The 22,544-nt window shown below is 40.3% G+C and overlaps 3 protein-coding genes across 5 annotated transcripts in view; 1 reads left to right on the forward strand and 2 right to left on the reverse strand.

Annotated features, from left to right (window-relative positions):
* The window catches only part of tmpoa (thymopoietin a), a 49,655-nt gene extending 41,798 nt beyond the window's left edge, over positions 1 to 7,857 (reverse strand). The window contains exon 1 of one of the 3 annotated variants that reach the window (XM_039791020.1): positions 6,960 to 7,857. In XM_039791020.1, the coding sequence (XP_039646954.1) occupies positions 6,960 to 7,202 (243 nt within the window). In that variant the 5' untranslated portion in view covers positions 7,203 to 7,857. The remainder of the gene's footprint in view (positions 1 to 6,959) is intronic. The other 2 variants (XM_039791021.1, XM_039791022.1) reach the window with 2 other exon arrangements.
* A 415-nt stretch (positions 7,858 to 8,272) lies between these two features.
* Positions 8,273 to 21,780, reverse strand: LOC120553236 (serine/threonine kinase receptor associated protein). Its single transcript, XM_039791442.1, has 9 exons — positions 21,314 to 21,780; positions 20,832 to 20,967; positions 16,944 to 17,025; positions 16,719 to 16,791; positions 16,278 to 16,377; positions 13,895 to 14,032; positions 9,780 to 9,916; positions 9,308 to 9,457; positions 8,273 to 9,052 (listed from the first exon to the last, which is right to left on the reverse strand). Exons 1-9 carry the CDS (start codon positions 21,423 to 21,425, stop codon positions 8,991 to 8,993), a joined length of 990 nt encoding a protein of 329 aa, XP_039647376.1. The 5' UTR covers positions 21,426 to 21,780; the 3' UTR covers positions 8,273 to 8,990.
* The window catches only part of LOC120553234 (protein bicaudal D homolog 1-like), a 109,662-nt gene continuing 96,548 nt past the window's right edge, over positions 9,431 to 22,544 (forward strand). Inside the window, exon 1 of the mRNA XM_039791439.1 lies at positions 9,431 to 9,490. The gene's annotated coding sequence lies outside the window, so the exon portion shown is untranslated. The remainder of the gene's footprint in view (positions 9,491 to 22,544) is intronic.

Consider the following 22,544-nt stretch of genomic DNA (forward strand, 5'->3'; position numbering starts at 1 on the left):
AAGATGTTAATGACTAACCGTTTTAACCATTAAAAGTGCAGTAGGTAAGACTTATAGAACTCACTTTTTGTCATATTTGCTTGAAACTGACCCTTTGTTCGAGTAGACCTACATAAAGCAGGTAATTTAAAAAAACAATCCGGCTCCTCTGTCACCACCTACAGCCTGTAGTGCAATCCACTGCTCCCTGTTCAGATGCACCAATCAGGGCCAGGGGGGTGGGGAGTCTAACTGCATGTCAATCACTGCTCATGCACACGCATTCATTCTCCCTTGTGGGGGGGGAGGGGCTTAGGAGACAGTTTGGGGCTTTAGCGGAAAGGGGGGAGGGACTGAGAAGTTGTCGATGTTAAGTCCTGGATCTTCGCAATCCTACCTACGGCACCCTTAACAAACAACAACAAAATTTGACTAATAAATTCTACCAGTTAAACAGTTAAAAACAATATCGAAACAAAAATAAAAATGTAAATAAAACGTTTTTGCATGCTAAAGAACAAAAGGGTATATAATGCCATGCAGACACACAGCTGACAACCTTGCAGGTGGTTAAGTTGAGACATACTCAGACATACATGTCACACAGACTCCAGGAATGTGGCTGCATGTGTCCACGACAATGCACGAAACATCGTGCCTGCGCGACCGGTACAAGTCTGCACTGCAGCTGTCTGCAGATACGGACTGCGGAAAGTATGGGTGAACTGGGACTCCATTGCCTGCTTGTCAGCTAAAGGACAATTCCAGCGCAAAATTAACCTAGGGGTTAATAACATATGTGTACCGAGTTGACCATTCTCTGGGATATGTTTTCATGCTAATCAAATGTGTCTCTAGCTTGAAACAAGCTAGCGCAAACTGGTGATTAGCCCCTAAAGCTAGCTTTCGGGGCAGAGGGTAAATCTAATCTAAAGCTATTTTGTACCACTAACAAGGCTCAAAATAGCACCACACTTCAACGTAGGGCTGTGCAATTAATTGAATTTCGTAATGACAGTAGTAGTGGTCATAGTGAGTGAACATGTGATGTGAGATGCACACTGTGTTATGTCTGTGGAACTGTTCATTAGCTGTGTAACGTTATGTGTGATATCTGTAAAGCTGAACCGACTCACAGTAGTAAAACAGATTTTATTCTGATCCAAAGACTCTTTCTGTGAGATAAAGGACACTTTGACACAACAGATTAGAACCTGGACACTATCCATTATTTCCAAAGGTTAATGAGTAATCGTGTTAAATAATCGTGATTTCAATATTGACCAAAATAATCGTGATTATTATTTTTTCCATAATCGAGCAGCCCTACTTCAACGGTGGTTAATGATTGGTTAACGAAGGTCAGCTATTGGTCAGAAAAAACCCTCTAAATTAGCATCCCGTGTACTAAGCAATACACCTGCCATGACATAGTTGCGTCTCCCATTATTGCCAGAGTACATGCATCATTTGCTAACAGTGTGCAAATTAATTAATGTAATGCGGAACTACTGTTAGATACGTGGGTTCTAGGGACCCCTAATCTGTAGCCCCGCCTTAGCTCTGAAGCTAGCCGACCTCCTCCACCTCATGCTCCGCCTACATGCAGTTTTTGTCAGGTCGACGGTCCAGTGAGTGAGTTAGAGATAGCAGCATGAAAGGACCAGTATGGCGAGTGGTATCGACCCACAAGAGTTCCCCGCCGGCCTCCAAGATCTCAAGTTTGGCAAAACTTTGAGACTGTATGGCTGCAGTCTGGAGTCTCCCGTGTCACGTCTTCTCGTCTCTTGTCGTCCCCGCCTCGAAAACTTTGGTCTTCAGGTCAGTTCCAGTAGTAGGCTACAGGCGAGAGAGTGGTGGATAAGACGAGGACTGTGTGTCGGCGTTGTTCAGCAGTTGTTGGGTATGTGAAAATACATCTAACATGCTAACGCATATCCAACGCCATCACCCAGATGTACCAATCACTGGAACGAGACAAAAAAAAACTGTCCAACTTCTCCTCCCTACTGTGCTTAACCAGCCTTTAGATACAAATAATTAAAGTTAAATTAAAGGGAGAAGAGCTTTGATGTTAAACAAGAGCGTATTAATTTTTTTACCCACAGTTAAAAAAAGCAAATACAGCTTAATCTCTCATACACTACTCTTTTTGCACTTGCTCTGTTTACTTTAAGTTTTTACTTTTGTATTCCTCCTGAAAGTGACTTTATTTTGTGGTTGGATTGATAGCCTACATCTGGCTTCAGGTTGCACTAAAAATTAATTTTACTTGAACAGTGCAGTGTTAAACAATTTAAAAAAAAATAGAGATTTGAACCTTATTGAAATTTGTTTTGTGTAAATTGTTAATAATTGAGCAATGGGAAAATAATCGCTCATTGAAAAATTAATCGTTAGATTAGTCGACTAATCAAAAAAATAATCGCTAGATTAATCGTTTGGGACAGCCCTAGCTAACAGCTAGCAATTTGCGACCAGACTATTTGTAGGAACAAAAGTGTTAATCGAACCTAAGCAATGTCAAACAGTGCTCGACGCCAAGAGTAGCACTGGGTCGGCACCCCATAGAAAAACATGTTTAAAAAAAAAAAAAAATCTAAATCACAATTATTTTGGTCGATATTAAAATAACAATTATTTAACACAATTATTCATTGACTTTTGGAAAGATGTTGCATTTATTCAACTTAAAAAACAGTGCAACATGTAAACAAATCAACAGGAAAAACACCTTGAACTGTGAAAGTTCCATTAAAGGGTAACTATTTCAACCTGGACCCTATTTTCCTATGTTTTTGTGTCTAAGTGACTGATGGGAACAACAATCTTAAATCGGTCCAGTCGGAAACAAGCTACAATGCAAGTTAATAGGGCAACTGTCCAGCTTGTATTTACCTTCACAAAAGTGCTAGATTTGCCACTGCTAGACTCAGATTAATATTCTAAGTGTCTGACAACATTATGGAAAGGATCCCTTCAGAGATAGACCTTTGAAACCTCTTTGAGATTTCTGTTTAACCAGAAACAGCTCTGAAGTCACTAACCCTAAACCCACCAGACTCCATTTAATAAAACAATACTTTTAGTGTCAACTAATTACTGTTTATTTACATGGAGTCTGGTGGGTTTAGCAAATGCAGGTTGAAAAAAACAGTAGTTACCCTTTAATACTTTTCCCGTTGAACTTGTTTTCCATTCAGCACACAAGTCAAAATGAGAGTTTACTTGCAAAATGTAATGTGCAAAATTATTGTTTTTCTCGATAACATTGTTTTTGTGAGCGTTTGGAGCCGAAATAGAAATTGCGATAAAAATTTGATCAACTGCACAGCCCTATGAGACAATACAAAACACAAAATCAACAGAAAGGTACGTGCATTAAAACGCAAAACTCAGAACTCAACAAGAAAATACAGCCAAAACAATACAAGGCACAGACTAATAAAAAAACAAGAAGCACCAGATTATTCATGACTACATAACTGCTCCCTCTTCGAAAACTGTTTTAGTTGGAGTTTAAAATGATGCCAGTCAGGATTAGGGCTGGGACGATTCGTCAACGTAATCGATTACGCAAATGAGTCGACACAAATAATTTGCGTCGACGTGTCACACGTACAAATCTAAAAATAACATGGATGCCTCCAGCAACAGTATGGATTCAACAACGTTGAGAAAAAGGCTCGCCCACGGTCTTCTAAAGTGTGGGAGTATTTTCCTCTTAATGCCAACAACAACAACGTCTGTAGACTTTGTAAAATGATCCCTGAGTCAGGAGAACACCCTAAGTTCTGCTCACGTTTTTGCTCTGCTCCCTTTCCCTCCCAAGTAGAGTTTAGATTCTCTGCCCGAGCCTGAACTTGGCCCACTGGCCAGGTCGGGCCGATATGCCCGCCACTATCCTCGGGCCGGACCGGGCCCTTGATCAAGCATTTGTGTTTTTTTAATCATTACTTTATTAGCCTAATTGGGTGGGGAGAAAGCTATGCGTCTCCAGCTTCTCCCGTAGCTCTGGGTAGATGTCCTGCACTGACTGGAGTGGGAGGTAAACTGGGCTAAAATTAGGGCTGCTCGATTATGGAAAAAATAATAATCACGACTATTTTGGTCAATATTGAAATCATAATTATTTAACATGATTACTCATTAACATTTGGATATAATTGATAGTGTCCAGGGTCTAATCTGTTAGTGTCCTTTATCTCACAGAAAGAGTCTTTGGATCAGAATAAAATCAGTTTTACTACGGTGAGTCGGTTCAGCTTTACAGATATCACACATAACATTACACAGCTAATGTTTCACACACATAACACAATGTGCATCTCACATCACATGTCCACTCACTATGACCACTACTACTGGCATTACTAAACATTGGGCCAAAATATCAACAATAATCAGTGGACTTATTTGCTAGCTAACCTTAGGAAAAATCCAGCACATAGACGGTACCTTAGAGTAACGTTACGTGAAACAGGTGATTTAACGTCCCTGCTCATTTACACACAGTTTAACAACTAGACTAAATGCTGAGGGAACATTACTATGTTTTCTCATGTTGTTTTTGCCTTTTTTTGTTCACCAAACGCTACTGCCATCTTTACTCGCGCTGAGTTTTTAAATTCCAGCGGATGATATGCAGACGACTTGCCTCCCTGACTGGCTTCGGGAGGGGCGCGTGCGGATGTGCGCATGCGCGTGTCATTCAGAACACAAGACAAAATAAGTGTCAGGTGCCTGGTGTGTCAGCGCCCTTATTAGAGTAGTGAGAGTGTTCTTCGAAAACAGAACATGGCAAAATAATCATTTTTTCTCGATTATACTATTTTGGTGATCGTTGGGAGCCAAAATCGAAATTGAAATTCAATTAATTGCACAACCCTAGCTAAAATCCTGTCTCCCACATCTGTAGCACTGTCTTCGATAATTGCGCAACAAGGCCAGATTGTTTCAGATATCTCACGAGTCCTTTATAATGTCAGGTCGCACTACAAATTAATTTTACTTAACAATGCTGTGTTAAACTATTTTAATAAATAGAGATTTGAACCTTATTGAAATTTGTTTTGTGTAAATTGTTAATTGAGCAATGGGAAAATAATCGCTAATTGAAAAATGAATCATTAGATTAATCGGAAAGTCTTTCGTTAGATTAGTCAACTAAATCGAAAAAAATTATTGCTAGATTAATCTTTTAAAAAATTATGTTTGGGACAGCCCTAGTCAGGATACTGTTTGAGTTCAGTAAGGAATTGGACATGTTAATCCCGTGAACATAAAAAAGCTGTTTGTCCAAATGAACCCCTTCATTATTAGATGGTATGGTTCTTTTCTGACAGACAGGAAGCAGCAGGTAAGAGTCAACTCTACTCTTCTGATACTCTGAACATAAGTACAGGTGCACCTCAAGTAGAGCTGGGCAATATGGAGAAAATCAAATATCACGATATTTTTGACCAAATACCTCGATATTGATACCGCAACGATATTGTAGTGTTGACTATTGGTGCTTTCACAAAATATTTACACAATGAGATTTTTGATAAATAATCATCATTAATGTGGACATAATGTCTAAGTGGGGAAAAAGCAAATAATAGAACAGTTACAACAGTCTGGTAAGTTCAGAAAATGACATTTTACTGTAATGCAGCCTATAAAACCAGCAAAAAGACAACACTTATGCCATATTATGATATTACAATATCCAAAATCTAAGACGATATCTAGTCTCATATCACGATATCAATATATTGCCCAGCTCTAACCTCAAGGCTGTGTAAGCTCTCCTTTACTTTTTATAATATACACAAATGATTGCAGAAACATATATAGAAATAATCACAACAAAAGAGGCAAAGTTCTCAAATATGTCATGGCGTTTTTTGATACTTTTTACTACAGACACATTTCGGTCAGTACAAATATTGAGGGTATGTACCAAGCCCTAACTTTGGGGAATTGGTAACCTGTGCTGTGATGACCCACTATCATTCCTTGAATTTGAAAAATATAAACTAAAATAAACTCAATTAACAAAAAACTGTTCTTAGCTGCCATCTGCATTTTCCCTCTACTGTATAATTTTTTTTAAATCCTTTGTACACAGGTCTGAAATTATACGAGAGAGTTTAACATGCAATCAATCAACTTCTGGGTTCAATGACTTAAAAAAAAGTCAGCCTCAGAAGGTATTTCTCAGAAGAAAATCTTTCATTCCAGTGTAAAGGTTCTGAAGAATGCAGTCAGTCGCTGGCTGGAGTGGGATAATCAGTATTAAAACAACAGAGGAATGCAAAGAAACTGAGACCCTACACCCCAAAACAAAAACCTTACAGTTGAGAGCAAAGCAATCTCAACACTCCTCTCCAAAAGAAACAGGTTTCATTCAAACAGAACAAACACCTATCAACTTCTTTATCTGCGCTTTAACGGTCTGCACCTCAAATCTCACATATAATAACGACTGACAACAACAACAACCGGTTTCCATCATAAAAGGTTGGCCACAGATTCATGGGGCTTTTGTTTTTTGTTAAAGCTATGCTTCCCAAACTGGGATCAAGTAAACATAAAGAGAATACAACAGGCCAATTTCCAAATAAAGTATTTGAGGATGATGGTGGCAACTGAAGAATGTTTCTATCCTTGGCTGTGGTAAAAGCAAGACAAGTCTTTTTTGGGTGGGGACCCCTGGCAAAAATATGAAGGGAGTCTTTTGTCAAAGCAGATGTACATTTTATACTGAAAATAATAGTTGATTAGTTTGAGGTTTACGTCTCATATACGTATGGTCAACGACTCTAAGAAGTGTAAAGCTTCTGCTAACTTTCGATAGCCATTTGTTTTGGACAGGTATAGACTACTTTACTTTAGGTGCTAAAATTGAAAGGTCTATTTTCCTTGGTGCTGTGTAAGCTTGGCAACGTTAAATTGAATTTAAAATTAATTCAGAAAGGAATAACAAAACTTACTCTGCCGGAGGAGCGACTTCTGCTGGAGACTACGGGCGGCGGCAGCTCCTCGTCGCTGGAAAAGGCGTCCAGAGTCGTGGCCGTGACATGTTTCTTGTTGTTAGCGGTCAGGTTCTTCAGATAAAGCTGCACATACACGTCTTTGGTCGGGTTGCCACTCGGAAGTTCTACGTTGTGGGCCAGCAGCTCGCTCTTCAGCTTGTCCTTGGTGAGAACAGACGGGTCGTCCAGGTACTCCGGCATGTCGGCGTGCGGATGGATGGAGGGAGAGTAAGTTAGCTAGCTAGCTAACACAGAGGGGAAAAGTGGGATAAATGGAGAGGTTTGGTCTGAGCGGAACGGCTAACCAGCGCCTCTTACTGGATTTAATTCGCAAAACAAATATTAGCTAAGGAGGTAAGAACAGAAGCATATGTCAAAGAAATAAGAAGGAACTAAAAGGAAAATGAATATGACTTGTCGTTGCTCTCTCTTCCTCCTCCTCTCAGAAGAATGAAGAAATGAAAGTGGTTCTTGTTGAATTGCTGCTTTGGGTGAAATCTGCACCAGGGAGAAAATGCTAGATCGCACCCGATACACGTGTCGACGTCAACACGAGCATACTGCGCAGGCGTCAACATCAACATGGGTTCACCTAGCTAATACATCCATGCATGGGACGTGTTCAATTGTGTAGTTTTTGGTTTAGAAGCCTTGTTTGGTGATTTACTGCTATACTCCGTAACAGTCAGCCAACGTTACGTCAGCGAAATCTTGGTTGCCGATGTTGTTCATTTCGCCTCCAAATTTCGAATCACATTGCTGCTGATACATGTCCATGTGTGTGGTTTTTGATTAAGAAGTCAGTCTTCGGATACAATGATGGAAAAGGAAGCCAAGTGTTGACGTCTACACGTGTATCGGGTGCGATGTAGCATCGACCCTAATTTCATGGGGACGACCCGGGCCGGAAGTTTCAAAGGGAGGTGACTGCCTGTAGAGACCGGCTCCTATTGGTCAGATGCGTTTAGAAGCTCTTGCCCATTGGTGGAACAAACATACAACTATTTAAAACGAACCGCACGTCACGAGTATTTGACACACGTTCTTATTACATCCATGGTTCTATCACCGTTTTGATAGCACGTTATATGAAAATTAATTATTGATAACATTTGATAGCACAAGACAGTATTTATCTCTTTATATTTAGTTATTTTAAATTGTTAGTTTTCCTAGTGTGAAAGTGCTCGCTTGTACCTAACAAATTTGCAATATAAAATAACCACGTGACCCTTTTCATCCCCATACCAAAAAATCAACACCAAACCCAGTTTGCTCTTTGTGCATTACTTTGAAATAAAACAGTAATGCCTTTATTTATTTCATCACTGGACACAAATGAAGACTGAAACCAAGATGAAAAAAACAAAAATGACAGAAACCAAAATGAAAACTAAAAACCCAGTGGCATTTCTTCTCTTGCCTGCTTTGACACAAAACAATATTTTCTTGTATTTGGACACTTGACTTTATATACTCAACAAGTACAAAAGCAGCAGATACTCAAAGCAATGTTTAAAGAAATGAAAGCACTTTTCTTTAGCACAAACTGTGCAACTACTAATAATATTCTTGTAAATGTGAACTGAAAACAAGAGCCTTGGTCCAGCTCATAACATATCTTTTAGCATAATGTGATTGAGGGGGGGTTGGGTTTCAAAAAGCTTTAAAACAAGTTTAAGCAGACAGAATTGGGCTAATCAGAGGGAAAGCAGGCAGCGATGAGCCGACACTCACAGGTCTACTGCTTTACTCTACAGCCCATGTGACTGCATACTGTGTGTTGTTGTTGTTGTTGTTGTTGTTGTTGTTGTGTTAGTCCATGACAGACAAGGCAGTCATAATATCCACATCAGTTCCTGATGGATGGCGGTGCTCTGGACTCTGCTCCTTGCTGGGGCCAGATAGAACGCTGGAACACTACTCTGCTCGTTTCCTTTGCAATTCTTTTCTCTTCTCATCCTATTTCCAAACAGCACTGCTTTCTCCTCATGCTTTGATCTCAGGGGCCGACGTGTACATCTGTTCAGAGTTCTCGGCACCCAGGTCCTCTGAGGAGTAAGCCAAGACAATATAAATAGAATTAGAACAATCATACTAAAACTTCATTCTGAGTAGTAAGGCAGGACGAAAAAAAGTAGAATTAGAAAAATCATAGATACTTCGTAATATGCATTTACAGACAATTTTCACACATTTAGCATTGGTGGTTGCCCTTTGCTGAAAAGATAAGACTTTGCACTCAATGTCATGTAGCTAGTTCTACATCTGACTGTATCAATGACTGCCCAAAGTTGTATTTTTACCAGGAAGGACACACTTCCACAGGCCATAGGTTTTCCCCACAGCCGTCTGCCACAGTCGGAGCGTGCCATCCTCAGAGCCGCTGGCATACAGCTCGCCATCTGGACTGAAACGAACACAGTGCACTGGACCAAAGTGACCCTTATAGGACTCTGCAGACAGGAGGGACAACAAGGACGTAAGTGGTAAATATGTGACTTTTTGTAGTTTCTCCTAGCTACTATGACAAGAAACAGCTTAACATTTAAACATCCTCTTTTATCCCTTAAATTAATTTTTGTTTTAAGTTTATATGATCAGTCACAGAATCAAATTGTAAAACTTGCAATTTTTTAGAATTAGCTTTTTTTGTAAATTGTGTATTGTACAAATCAGTTTTTCACAAAATGGACAATGAACTACCTTCAACACTGGATCCATTACCTTACACAGGTAAAACATCGCTAAAATTATATAAAAATCTCTGCTCCTCACCCAGCTCCTCTTTAGTGCTGTAGTCAAATTTGTAGAGCTTGAAGTCCTCTCCACCGGCAACAAAGAAGTCTTTCTCTGGGTGGAGGGAGGCTGAGTTGATAGGGGCCGGGGCCTCCACTGTCTTTATCAGGTCCAGGCTGAAATATATTTAAAAAAATCATTCTAATGTTGTACTTACTTGAAGTCACTCAAGAAGCTGCGTGTCTACAACATCAATATCTTTGCCAACGTATGGTTTGGGAAGGTGTCCCTTACCGCACCATGCACCTGTGAATAAATGTAATACATTTGTCTCCCATTTGTCCTTCCCTACTTAGGCTTTTTTTTAAGATTATTTTTCTGGACATTTCAGGCTTTTATTTCTATAGGACAGTTGAAGACATGAAAGGGGAGAGAAAGGGGGAGTGACATGCTGCAAAGGGCCGCAGGTCAGAGTCGAACCTCCGGCCAATGCGTCGAGAAGTAAACCTCTATATACGTATGGATGTGCACTCTACCAGGTGAGCTACCCAGTAGGGTTGGGAAAAATAATTGATTTTTAGATGCATCGCGATTCTCTCTAGAACAATTAGATTTTCGATTCAGATAAGTTAATAATCTATTTAAATTTTTTTTCTCCAGTACAAATCAGAAAACAGAGTGACTGAAAGAGGATGGGATAAGGGACAACAACTTAAGAGTTTAGGCAAGAGTGCAGAAAAACAAACAAAGGGGAAAATAATAAAATTTTGTATATGTACACATGATCTAATAAGACTAAAACACATATAGGCTGTTCATCTACTTTATCACATTTACATCTGACACCTTCATGTTCTAAGAAGCCAATTATCCCCCTTTAAACATGACTGAGCCTCTGACATGGAAGATTACTGGGAGAGAAGGTGAAGCATGTTTAAGGCTTAAGCATGGAATGACTACACATAAAAACCTCAGACAAAAAATTTAATTAAAACTTGTGTGTGACAAATACTGTATATGTCTAAGCTTTGTCTAAGAAGTGATTAGCAAACTTAGATTTATATGTATACATTTTTAAAAATCACACATGGAGATGTATATAAAAAAATTGTTGCATCGATAATCGGTTTAGAATCGAATCGTTGGTCTCTGAATCGGAATCGAATCAAAAGGTGCCAAGAGATTCCCACCCCCTACTACCCAGGTGCCCCAATAAATTTACAATAACGCATACAAATTAAACCTGTTCATAAAAGCATTCCAGAATGTATACATTTTAAAACACCAGTCTCATGTTGTAGCGCGGATGAAAAAAAAAATGCTTTAGTGTTTGATTGTCAACCATAACAGATTTGGCTAAATGTTTCCATTCGGGGTGAAAATCTTTTAGAATCTCACGATTCAATTCAAAATCAATTCTCAACTGAATAAACACAAGGGGGCACAGTGCACCACACAGTTCACTCGTGTCCCTAGTCTACTGGATTACAATATAAAATCACCAGTTCAGCAAACTGGTCTGTCTGACCAATGTTTCGAATTCATTTTTTTAAAGTGATTGTGCAGGTTTTTTCCTTTTTTTTTTCCCTTTCTAAAATCTAAGGGGGGGGGGGGGAATAACTCAGGCAAAACAATAATTTTTCAAATTTTGAGTTTTTGGGCTTTTTTTTGCTTCTGTAGCATGTCTTCTTTCAGACTATCCAAAAACATCCAAAATACACATTTAGGCCTGTATTTTACTACACTTTCTCCATTTGCACCTGCAAATTTCTCCTAAATTCACTAAAAATTAGCATTAGATAATGCCTCATTTGCATATTTAAACTTGTAAAATTGTAATACAAAAATATATGTCTTAATGTAAGTAATTAACTGGGGAAGTTTCATGTTGATATTAATTAAAATACCCCATTTACCAGTAATGTCTTGCAAAATGTCTGATATTTTATAATCCATATCTTTAAAGGCCATTTTCTCAAAATGGGTTTTTCTCAGACTGAGCCAGAAATCTCCACTTCAGTAGCACTTACATAAACTACACTTTTTACACAGTTTCACACCTATTTATCTTCTGAAGGTTTTTCCAGAGGGGTTTGCCCAGCTATCATTCATAGTCTGATTTATGTTACATTTTATATCTAAAATATCGGTGTCTTAATGTAAGAAATCAACTGGGGAAGTTTCATGGTGATATCAATTAGTTATAAAAAAAAAAAAAAAAGGAACTGCATGCCATTTACTGACCAATATTACTTGTTAATATCTTATAAAGAGAGAAAAGTGGAGCACTGGGCTGTGCTGTTAACAATTTGCCTCTCTGCTGCAGTGCTAGTATGAGTGAAACCCATTGTTATCCAAAAAGCCGTAGGAGCACAAGGCTTTTAAAATGAAACAAACTCTGGACCAAGATATTTTCTTCACCCAACCAGAGTTGGTTTGAAAGTTTTGTTAAGTTTGTGTGTTGGTCGGCTGGTATACACTTAATACCTCATCTTGCGAGGCTAATTATCAAGTTATTTAATCCTAAATGTCTCTGAACGCATGCCTCCTTTGAAGATGAACAAAATGAGTGTGTGTGCAAAAGCCAGGTGCTCATGCAGTTTCGCCCATTTCTTTCTGTAAATATTCTGGAAGAATCGTGATTCTTCTGTGGATCCTTTTTTCTCTCCCTCCCCTTGTTTCCATGTAGCAGTAATGTTTATTTCAACAAAGCTGGTCATGAAAAACAAGTGTGGTCACTTTCTTTTTGTTGTAAGACAACAGCAAGAGTATAAAATAGTTATATGAAAAATTGTCTCCATGTAGGAGCCCAGAAATGACTCGTGTAATGTCTATGGTCTATTGATTTAACAACTCAACCCACTTTACTTGGCTGTAATTGTTGACTAAGACCAAGTCCACACTAATAAGTTTTCGTTTTCAAATGCCGTTGAATGAAAGCGTTACATTTTAAACGTTAAAATGTCTCAGTTTTTAGGTGCTCGGAAACCAGAGAAGTGTAAACGTAGCAAAAAGTTATGCGGTTTAAAACAAAAACATATTCCCAATTGACCAGGGTGGGAAATTAGCAATTAGGGTGGATTGTTAAAACATTCCTTGTAACGGATTGGACAGTTTTTGTCAAAGAATGCTGTTGTTAAGTAACAATGCATCGCGTTATGTTACTGCTAATGAATCCCCAAAATGTCCAGATTTTGCTGCTTCATAATAAAAACATTCAAATACCAAAATAACGGAGGACTTTTATTGTGAAGAACTTACAGGAAATGAAACCGTTCACAGCCGGGGCTTTGACCACGCATAGTCGAGTAGCTAGTTTTCAGCGCTAGTCCGTGAGTCCGTGACACATGTAGCTAGCTAGCTGAGGTACAGACAAAAGGAAAATGATCTGTTAAAAAATGTGGCGACATGTCCCCGGTGTTAAGAGGCCCGCCGCGGAGTCAGCCGTAGCTATGGCTGTACAAACTGTTGAGAGCCAAGTAAAGAAAAAGAGGAGGTACTTCTCGAACAAGTGGCGCATTGACAAACGTACAGCGAAAGACCGTTCAAAACATTTCAGACCGTCCTGCCAACCTGTAGACATTTTAACGTCAATGTAGACTAACGATGTTTAAGGAGCTGCTGCCGTTTTAATCCTGTCGGCTCTCTGCTGCTCAGTTCTACCCCGCGACTGACGAGACACACACACACACACACAAACACAGAGATGAGACGTACAGGATGACCTAAATTGAGGACAGCTACACTTGTTATTGCAAGATCAATGATAAGTTTAAGTCCAATAAGTCCTTTATCAAACCGTATGAATGTGTGTCTCAGGCCAGGATAGGAAATTAACTAACAATGTAAAGATCAACAAGCTACTGACACATAATAAATAAATTTATATTAATAAAATATGTATTAATAATAAGTAATTTAATAAAGCAATTAAAAGTATAAAGTATATAGTGCACTTTCTTTTATAAATTTGAATTCCGGAAAAAGACGCTGGTAAAAAATTTAAGTGGCTGGTAAAATTGGGCATCCACCAGCCACTTTGGCTAGTGGGCAAAAAAGTTAATTTCCCACCCTGCAATTGACATTTAAAACGTTACTCCCATTAGTGTGGACATGTTAGATTCCAGGTTGTATATGGTGTGAGTACAGCGTACCTCAGAGCGTTGTAGAAAGCGATTGTCTTTCCGTATGTGATCACAAGTATCTCTCCATCCGCCACATACTCCATGCTGCTCACTGACGTGTCGAACGTTAGCGTCTTCACCTCCTCCATGGAGCTCCTGTCCCACAGCCTAGGCACACAGAAGGATGATTTGAAGTTTGTCGCATAAGATAGATAGATAAGATGACTTTATTAATCCCTAGCGGGGAAATTAAGGTGTCATCACAGCCAGGAACCTTGAAAACAGTCACAACACAATACTATTAATACAGTACACAGGGTATATACAGAAATCCTAGAGACAAATTCAATACCTTTTAATACCATTTTTAATACCTTCTCAATATTTTTTAAAACCAACACGCCAGTGAGTTGCAGGTTAATACGGCAACACGTTTTCTAACCATTAAACAGAGTTTGAGATTTATAAAAAGTACACCCTCTAGGCCAATAGAACAACGCAGATAGGGAAAGTCAACAGAATAGATTAGACTCACTGACTTTGGATACATCTTGCAACCCTAACCCATCTTGCATTCATTTCACCTTTAGAATAAAATTAATAGATGAAATAAAATGATAAATTAAAGCAGTTCAAAGAAACATGCATTCACTGATGCCATTATAACCACTTCAAACTAAGTGAACCTTCTTCTGTATGTACAGACACGCAAATGAGTACACATAGAAAATATTCCATGAGGCAAGTGAAATACAAGAAAACAGACAGACATACATACAGACATGCATGTCATTCTAACCATTTGAAACTAAGTGAACCTGAGATCTCATGCTAAGTGCTTCAACTGAATTGCTTTTTCTTCCCCACGAGGGTTGCTCAAAACCAACATGAAAAACGTAGCTAGCTAGTAATGTTCACTCAGCGTTCTGTTTTGTTGTTAAACTGTGTAAAATGAGCGGTGACGTTAATCACCGGTTTCAGGTAACGGCACCGTCTATTTGCTGGATGGTTAAGCTAACGGTCGGTAGCTAACATTAGCAGATAAGCCCATTGACAGAGACGTTATTGTTCATATTTTGGCACAATCAATGTTTCTGAACGTAGTACTAGTGGCCATAGTGACTGAAAATGTAGCTAGCTAATGTGAGATGCTAAAAAGAATCTAAGTACGTTGTTTTCAAGTAACGTTACTTTTTGACGTTCAACACCCCCACCCCCGCTGCAGAAAACAATTCTAGAGGAAACACTGTCAACCATCACAGCATCTACATCGAGAGCTAGGAGTAGATAGTAGAGCTTTTCAGAACTTGTTCAAATAAATTATTTACGTAAAAGCAATGACACTTCCACACGGTTACGAGAATGCACAAAACCACCTTGCACACTGAGACCGCTAACACATGTCATTAATCAATCTGAATAACCGATCCACTTCTACTGTCCCTATACAATATTTTCTTACCAGCTGAGATGCCACCTGCTTGCCCTGGAGGAACGTTTGCACTATACTCTTCCTCTGTGTGATGCACCACTCAGGATCTCGGTTCATGTTTGTGGGATACAAACAACTTGAAAACAAAGCAGAGCTGCTGCTGCTGGCTAACAGTGGTCTTTGGAGTCGGTTTTGGCCGCGACTCTGGAAGACTTGGAGTTCAACTTTTCTTTGAGAAAAGAACGGCACAGAATTCATTCTTAAAAAAGGAAGATGTGTTCAGAGTTTTGCCGAACCAATACGCAAAAGTTTAATCTATCAACTAGCTCCGCTATCTTCTTCGTTGCTCTGCCTGGTTGTAGCGTGCAGAGGGAATTTGAAAGACAACCGTTTATCCCGCCCCTCGGATTGAGCCCTGTCAATGGTGTGAACCCTACACCTTGATGTGGGTCTGGATTGTCGGGCTAAAATAGGCTATCACCCGATGCGGGATAGGATATAATATCAAACAAACTTTACAAGATTAACTTAAATAGACATAATAAAACAACTTGACAACTCATAGTTTGCAAAAAAAGTCATTCAAAAAATTAATACCTCGTAAAATGGCGATTAATACCATTTACTACCTTTTAATGGCCTTAATTTTTACTAATTTGATTTACTACCTTTTAATACTTTTTAAAACCCCGCGGACACCCTGAGTACAATACAATATGATACAAATGCACTTTTTAGAGGAGGGATACAAATACAAATACAGTGGGAATGCATTGCACAGTAAAGAGCTGTGCAAAGCTGTGATAAATAGATAAGGTGCAGAGAGGACATAAGTCAAATATATAGATATGTAAATAAATATCAATAGTATATAAGTGGTAATTATTCTAGAGTGTGGGGTGCAAAAGATAAGAGGTACGATAAGATAGGACATTGACACACAAACAAAAAGGTAAACCACGAGAAAGCCACTTCACTGACCGTATGGTTTTGTCATCGGCAGCAGAGAGGATCTGCTTGTCGTTGTTACACCACAAGGCTTTTTTTATGGCTGAGGTGTGACCTGCAATCTCCAGAGGTGCTAAAAGACGTAAATATGCAAAGTAAAAAAAAAAAAAAAAAAAAAAAAGAAATCAACTACATTAGAAGACAAAAAAAGAAACAAATATATCATGGTTTGACTGGGATAAATCTGGGGCTATTCTCCTAATATTCCTACTACCCAGAGCTACAAAGACTTTCCCATGCTACTGATTTTAAATTTAATCTGTCTCCAGTAGGGAGCCGGTTTGCATTGACCAGAGCAGAATCTACAGCAAATGGTGAAGAAATCCACAAAGAAGGCACATTTTGAACCACACCAAATAAATCAAATCCTACATGTACAAACAAGCAGGTTCTCTCTTTGATACAGTCGCTTACCTGCTTCAGGGTTGCTGAGATCGTAGATGCGCAGCAGCTTGTCATTTCCTGCAGTCAGCAGACAGTTGCTGTCCTGAGACGAGAGGCAGAAGTATATTCATTGGCGGTTTCAGAAATATCCCAAAAATCATCCCATCCACATTAATGCATACAGGATATGTACAGAAACAATTAAGATTCATAAACATGTTATTTAAATAGCTAATGTCCAGAGACACCACTGACCTGAGTAAAGGTGACAGTCTTGACGATGTGTTTGTGTGCCAGTGTGAGGACCTCGTCTCCACTCACTGCATCCCACACCTTTCTGAAAAGCACAGAGGTACATCTTCTTGAATTGTATAAGTTCATGTAGCTCCAGCAATAATATTTAGGTTCGTTCAGTGATTTAAAGGAGAACTCCGGGCAATTTTTACGTTAATCTTGATCGCTATATGTATAAGAGTACTGTCGATAGCAAAAAAAAACGAGCCAAATCGGTGCTAGCAACACGGAGCTGCTGCAGCTAATGCCGAGAGCTCCCACTCAGCTAAAACGGCAGTTATGGGGAGCAAAAAAGAGTGCCTTTGTGCCTCTTAACAGACACAAAATGCAATTAAAATGGCTCTGCAACACGCACAGGGCCCTTACATGACAACAAGATGTGTAGCAACTTAGCCATTGCTTAAATTCACCTATACCTCTTAGCTAGCTAGCTGCCGTCTGGGATGAGTGAGTGTGTTCAGCCAGGCTCGCGTAAATCATCACGCAGCAGTTCCATGTGTATTGTAGCATATATATCCATTTTGTGTGTGCGTTGGGTGAATATGAGTCCCTGCAGTGGCGAATTGTGTGGTAGTTTCCCTTTGCTAGCCAGGCTAGCAGCCCCGACCGGGCATCCTTCTACTTCCTCCCCGCCTCCCTTGCCTGCGCTGCCGAACAATCCACAGGCCGCCCGTGGTCTGGTGGATGTCCTCCAGAGGACAGTTCATGCTTTCACGCGGCTACGAAGTTTATTCCCCCCTCAAAAATAGGTAATTGAGCACTGAAGTGATCATATCAGTGACTATGTAACTACATGGAAACAGACCAAATGATGCCTGTTTCTTGTAATACTATTACGCATAGCGTTACTGAAGGCTAGCTCTAGCTCCATAGTTACGTTACTCCAAGCTTCTTCCCTTGTGAACACCTCCGCTCTTCACTCTTCACACACTACGCTCCGTTGTTTACCTTTTCCTGCTACAACTGAATTCCCACGGGGCTTCAGCGCAAGGCTACAGCCTTCTGTAATGCTAGTTACTTTACAAGAAACAGGCATCATTTGGTCTGTTTCCATGTAGTTACATAGTCTCTGATATGATCATAACCACTACAGTGCTCAATTACCTATTTTTGAGGGGGGAATAAACTTCAAAATTTCGCCGTGAAAGCATGAACTGTCCTCTGGAGGACATCCACCAGACCAGCGGGCGCCTGTGGATTGTTGTCGGCAGCGGCAGGCAAGGGAGGCGGGGAGGAAGTAGAAGGATGCCCAGTCGGGGCTGCTAGCCTGGCTAAGGAAACTACCACACAATTCGCCACTGCAGAGACTCATATTCACCAACGACAGCACACAAAATGGATATATATGCTACAATACACATGGAACTGCTGCGTGATGATTATTACCGGAGCCTGGCTGAACACACTCACTCATCCCAGACGGCAGCTAGCAGCTAAGAGGGTAGGTGAATTTAAGCAATGGCTAAGTTGCTAAACGCATCTTGTTGTCATGTAAGGGCCCTGTTCGTGTTGCACAGACATTTTAATTGCATTTTGTGTCTGTTAAGAGGCACAAAGACACTCTTTATCTTATGCCCCCCATAACTGCCGTTTTAGCTGAGTGGGAGCTCTCAGCATTAGCTGCAGCAGCTCCGTGTTGCTAGCACCGATTTGGCTCGTTTTTTTGCTATCGACAGTACTCATATACATATAGCGATCAAGATTAACGTAAAAATTGCCCAGAGTTCTCCTTTAAATCAGTGTAACTGCACAACCCTGTGATACAGCCTGTGAAAGACTCAAAACACTCTTCATATCATTATTTACTATATCAGTGTGTGGCTACACAGACAATATATGTTTCATGACAAATTCATTGTTGTTAGTTTTGGTCTCTTAAGAACAGCTGTTAATTAAGATAACATAACACCAGAAATGATGGACCAAGTGCTGGGGGTGCAGTCGCACCCAGGCCTAGATTCAGTATAATTGATACTACTAATGTATAGAATGTCTCAATTTATTTTTAATGCTTTCATTTTATTGTAAACTCAGTACGTTATCCATGACCACTCCATTTTTCCAATGAGCGGATTGATGACTTCCGGGGTTTGTTTAACCTCTATTCTTCGGCAGGCACGCGTCTATGCTGCGCTCCGGAGGCGCCGTGACCCCCGAGAGCAATCACAGCCATTCAAGTCAATGTGTTCAAATAGCCGGGCAGGAAGCGGAACAGACATTTTAAACTTTTGAATGTTCCACTAAAACAAGTTCCTTCCCGAGGCCATTTTGCAGCAGCACCGCAGCCCTTTCAGTCACTTAGCGCCGCTCAAAACGATTGGGATTGGTTTTTGATTGCCAATAAACCTGAGCATGTTTGACTCCCATCCCACAATGCTTGGTGGAAAACAGGGGTAATGGTGTGCGTCCATTGTCAGCGTCATTTCCACAGTTCCCATTCATTTCTATGGAAGCAGCCGTGCAATGCATTTTGGTAGTGTCCCGGGGACTTTAGTGAAGCGGGCGTCGAGTCACCTGATCCTCATTTGCATAATTGGTTTTGAAATCCCGGAGCAGCCAGACCCATGTGAGGCGTTCGTCCAATCAGCCGCAGCCATTGCGGTTGTAGGTGGGTGTAGCCTGTTGTCTTTGCTGGTCAGTGGTCAGTGAAGAGAAATGGGTGGCAAGCCCACTAGCGAGCAATGTCGGGAAGCGGGGCAATCCCATCCGTGAAAACGCGTATATGGACGTGTACCTTAAGTGTTTTTTTTTTAACTTATTTTTATTTATCGTAGACAGTCAGCATAAAAATACATAGTAACATAAAGAAGTATCTGATCAGGCCACAATTTAGAAATGAAAAAGTAAATAAACAGATTGGAATAAATACAGTGAAAACATAAAAAGAAAAAAAGAAAATGAATAAAGAAGATTAGAATATATATAAATAAATTAAGTAATTAAAGGGAAGCGGGGGGAGGGTGGGGGGGGGGTTGGACACGCTCCACCTTAAGTGTTTTAATCTTTTTTTTTTTTGATAATTTTTTGGGGCTTTTCCCTTTATTGGACAGTGGATAGATATGAAAGGGGGAGAGAGATGGGGAATGACACGCAGCAAAGGGCAGCAGGTCGGATTCGAACCCTGCACCACTGCAGGACTCAAGAACACTCTTACTGGATGAGCTAGAGGCCGCCAAGTGTTTTAATCTTAATGCTCTGAAGTTAAATCACCTCCAGAGCATGTTATCTGTGCAGCACAGGTTACTATGGCGATATCCCCAGTTAAAAGTGAACCAGCTTGTGGCCGGTTAGATAAGTTCGTAGAGCGGGCGCACATATGCAGAGGTTTATTCCTTGACGCAGAAGGTCCAGGGTTTGAATCCGACCTGTGAAGGTTTTCCTGCATGTCTTCCCCCCTCTTTCATATCTCAGCTTTCCTATCAAATAAAAGGCAGAAATGCCCCCCCCCCCCAAAAAAAATATGAACCAGCTTAGTGATGCTGACAAACCTGAGTGAAACCCTAAGATTGCTGGCTAACCCACTAAACAAGCCCCTGGAGTCAGGACAAATATATATAGATGACTTGATTATTTTAGACATCTTGCTTAACCCTTGTATTGTCCTTTGTGTCACAGGGACTTGTTTAGTTCATTTACATTTTGTGTTAGCCTGGCGTTGTGCTTCGGGGTCCCGGGGCCTTTTTCATTTCATGTCAACTGCCGAGAGACCCCAGAGGAAGAGATGAGGCTCAACGCCAGGCCAATACAAAACGTCAAATAAACTCAACGGGTCCCTGTGACCCGAAGGACAACACAAGGTTAAAGACACACAGCTAGGCAGGTCCAGTCTGGACTGGACTCTTCACTCACGCTGTGAAGTCAGCTGCAGCAGTGGCTGCCTTGGTGGCGTCTGTATTCAGAGTGGCTCCCCAGACAGCGCCTTTGTGACCCAGAAACGTTCCTATCCAGTCCCCTGTGTCTCCCTGGCGCAACATGGGCTTGCCATCTGACAAAAGAAAAGCAGGGAGGATACAAAGGTCAAATGCATCTTAGGACAAAACCTGTGGATACAGCAGTCGACAGGTGTCTATTAAACAAGCCAGACTGCCTCACTTTGATAACGTCTGATTTAGCATTGTGGCAACAGCAGCTTCCATGAAGAAACTTTAATTCAAGGGTTTAAATGAACAATTTAAGAACAATATTAACAGTTCAAGTGTTTTACGAATCAGGCAGGATGCAAGTTAAGTCAGCATTCACCCTGGATTTATGTCTTAGAACCACTTCGAGTATTCTTTAGTAAAACATTATTTGCGAGACATGAACGTGAACAGGCTGTCCATTGGTCTCACCCTTGCAGGCGCTGATGAGAAAGTAGCCATAGGGAGTGATTCCACTGAAGGCCAGGTCCACCACAGGCCGGGTGTGACCGGAGCAGGTGAGCGGAGTCTGTCTCATCGCCATGGTCCTCCAGCTGGGCAGGAGACTGTTCACACGGAGGGAGTAGACAGTAGAACGCTATTGGATAGCTTGCTAACTAGCTGGCTAGGCTACCGGGCTAGGCTAGGCTAGCTGGTTAGGAGAATGACAAGACAACCAGCTAGCTAACGTTACTATTTGGGTGAGTGATTTCCGTTGACCAGCAGTTGAATGGTGAGTGAGAATTCCCTCAGTATGTTTGTCAAACTACTCGGTGGGTCCCCCTCCCAGCGAAGGATTGGCTATCGCGCTAATAGCTACAACATTGCAACTAACTAGCAACGTGCAACGCGGCGTAACTATACAGCGATAATATAGCCGGTGATGTTCCGCCAACCACAACAAAAATAATACTTCCGGTTTCACAATAAAATCGTCACCGATACTGAGTGACTGGAAAAGGAGTGGTCAATATTATAAATAAATAAATATTATTCAAGTCATTATTATGAGATAAATATCCGCATAAATAAATATGACAAAAGACAATAATTTCATGGAGTTTTAAAATGATTCAGTCATCATAATGAACTGGTATTTAATCCTGCTTCTTTCCACGATAACAATTTATTGCATTTTCAGCTGTTTTTAGTTCCAAGTGTATAATTTCCAAAGTCTGTCAAAACGCAGTGACTGTTTTATAACTTTTCATCACTGTCTTTATCTGTCAAACAAGTCAAACAGGCCAAATACAGTTATGCGTTTGGCCGTTGCCATGGTCTGAATGAAAAAAGAGGTTGAATGGGTTGAGTGCAGAATGTGCACTACTGGTTCTTTTCCCACAAGTGGCCTACACCTTTTACGCGGTGATGTATAATAATATATTTTATAACTTTTTTGACGTCTACTATTAATCTAATCTTAACTGTGAAAATTGAATGCATCATAAATCAATTGAAATCTTAAACTTTTCTTACTTTTATTTTGAAAGCAGGACAACGACTTCTCCATGTGCTTTTTGGCAGGATAAACTGGATAAACGCATCTCTGGCGTACTGCTGCCCCCTGCAGGAAATTAATTCCTTCACTTTACACTGATAAATCGCACACATTTATACCATAATGAAGTGTTCATCCTTAGCTGTATTTGTCTTCTACTCCTGT

Source organism: Perca fluviatilis, chromosome 23 (genome assembly GCF_010015445.1).
Source record: "Perca fluviatilis chromosome 23, GENO_Pfluv_1.0, whole genome shotgun sequence".
Classification (NCBI taxonomy): domain Eukaryota; kingdom Metazoa; phylum Chordata; class Actinopteri; order Perciformes; family Percidae; genus Perca; species Perca fluviatilis.

Bases quoted from the DNA above. Each gene is read 5' to 3' on its own strand.
- LOC120553236 (XM_039791442.1), bottom strand. From the start codon at position 21,425: ATGGCGATGAGACAGACTCCGCTCACCTGCTCCGGTCACACCCGGCCT. The intron at 17,026-20,831 runs GTGAGTGAAGAG...TGTGCTTTTCAG, and splicing joins GCTGCAGCTGACTTCACAGC to AAAGGTGTGGGATGCAGTGA. The intron at 9,053-9,307 runs GTAAAAATACAA...CTTACTCCTCAG, and splicing joins GTGGAAGTGTGTCCTTCCTG to AGGACCTGGGTGCCGAGAAC.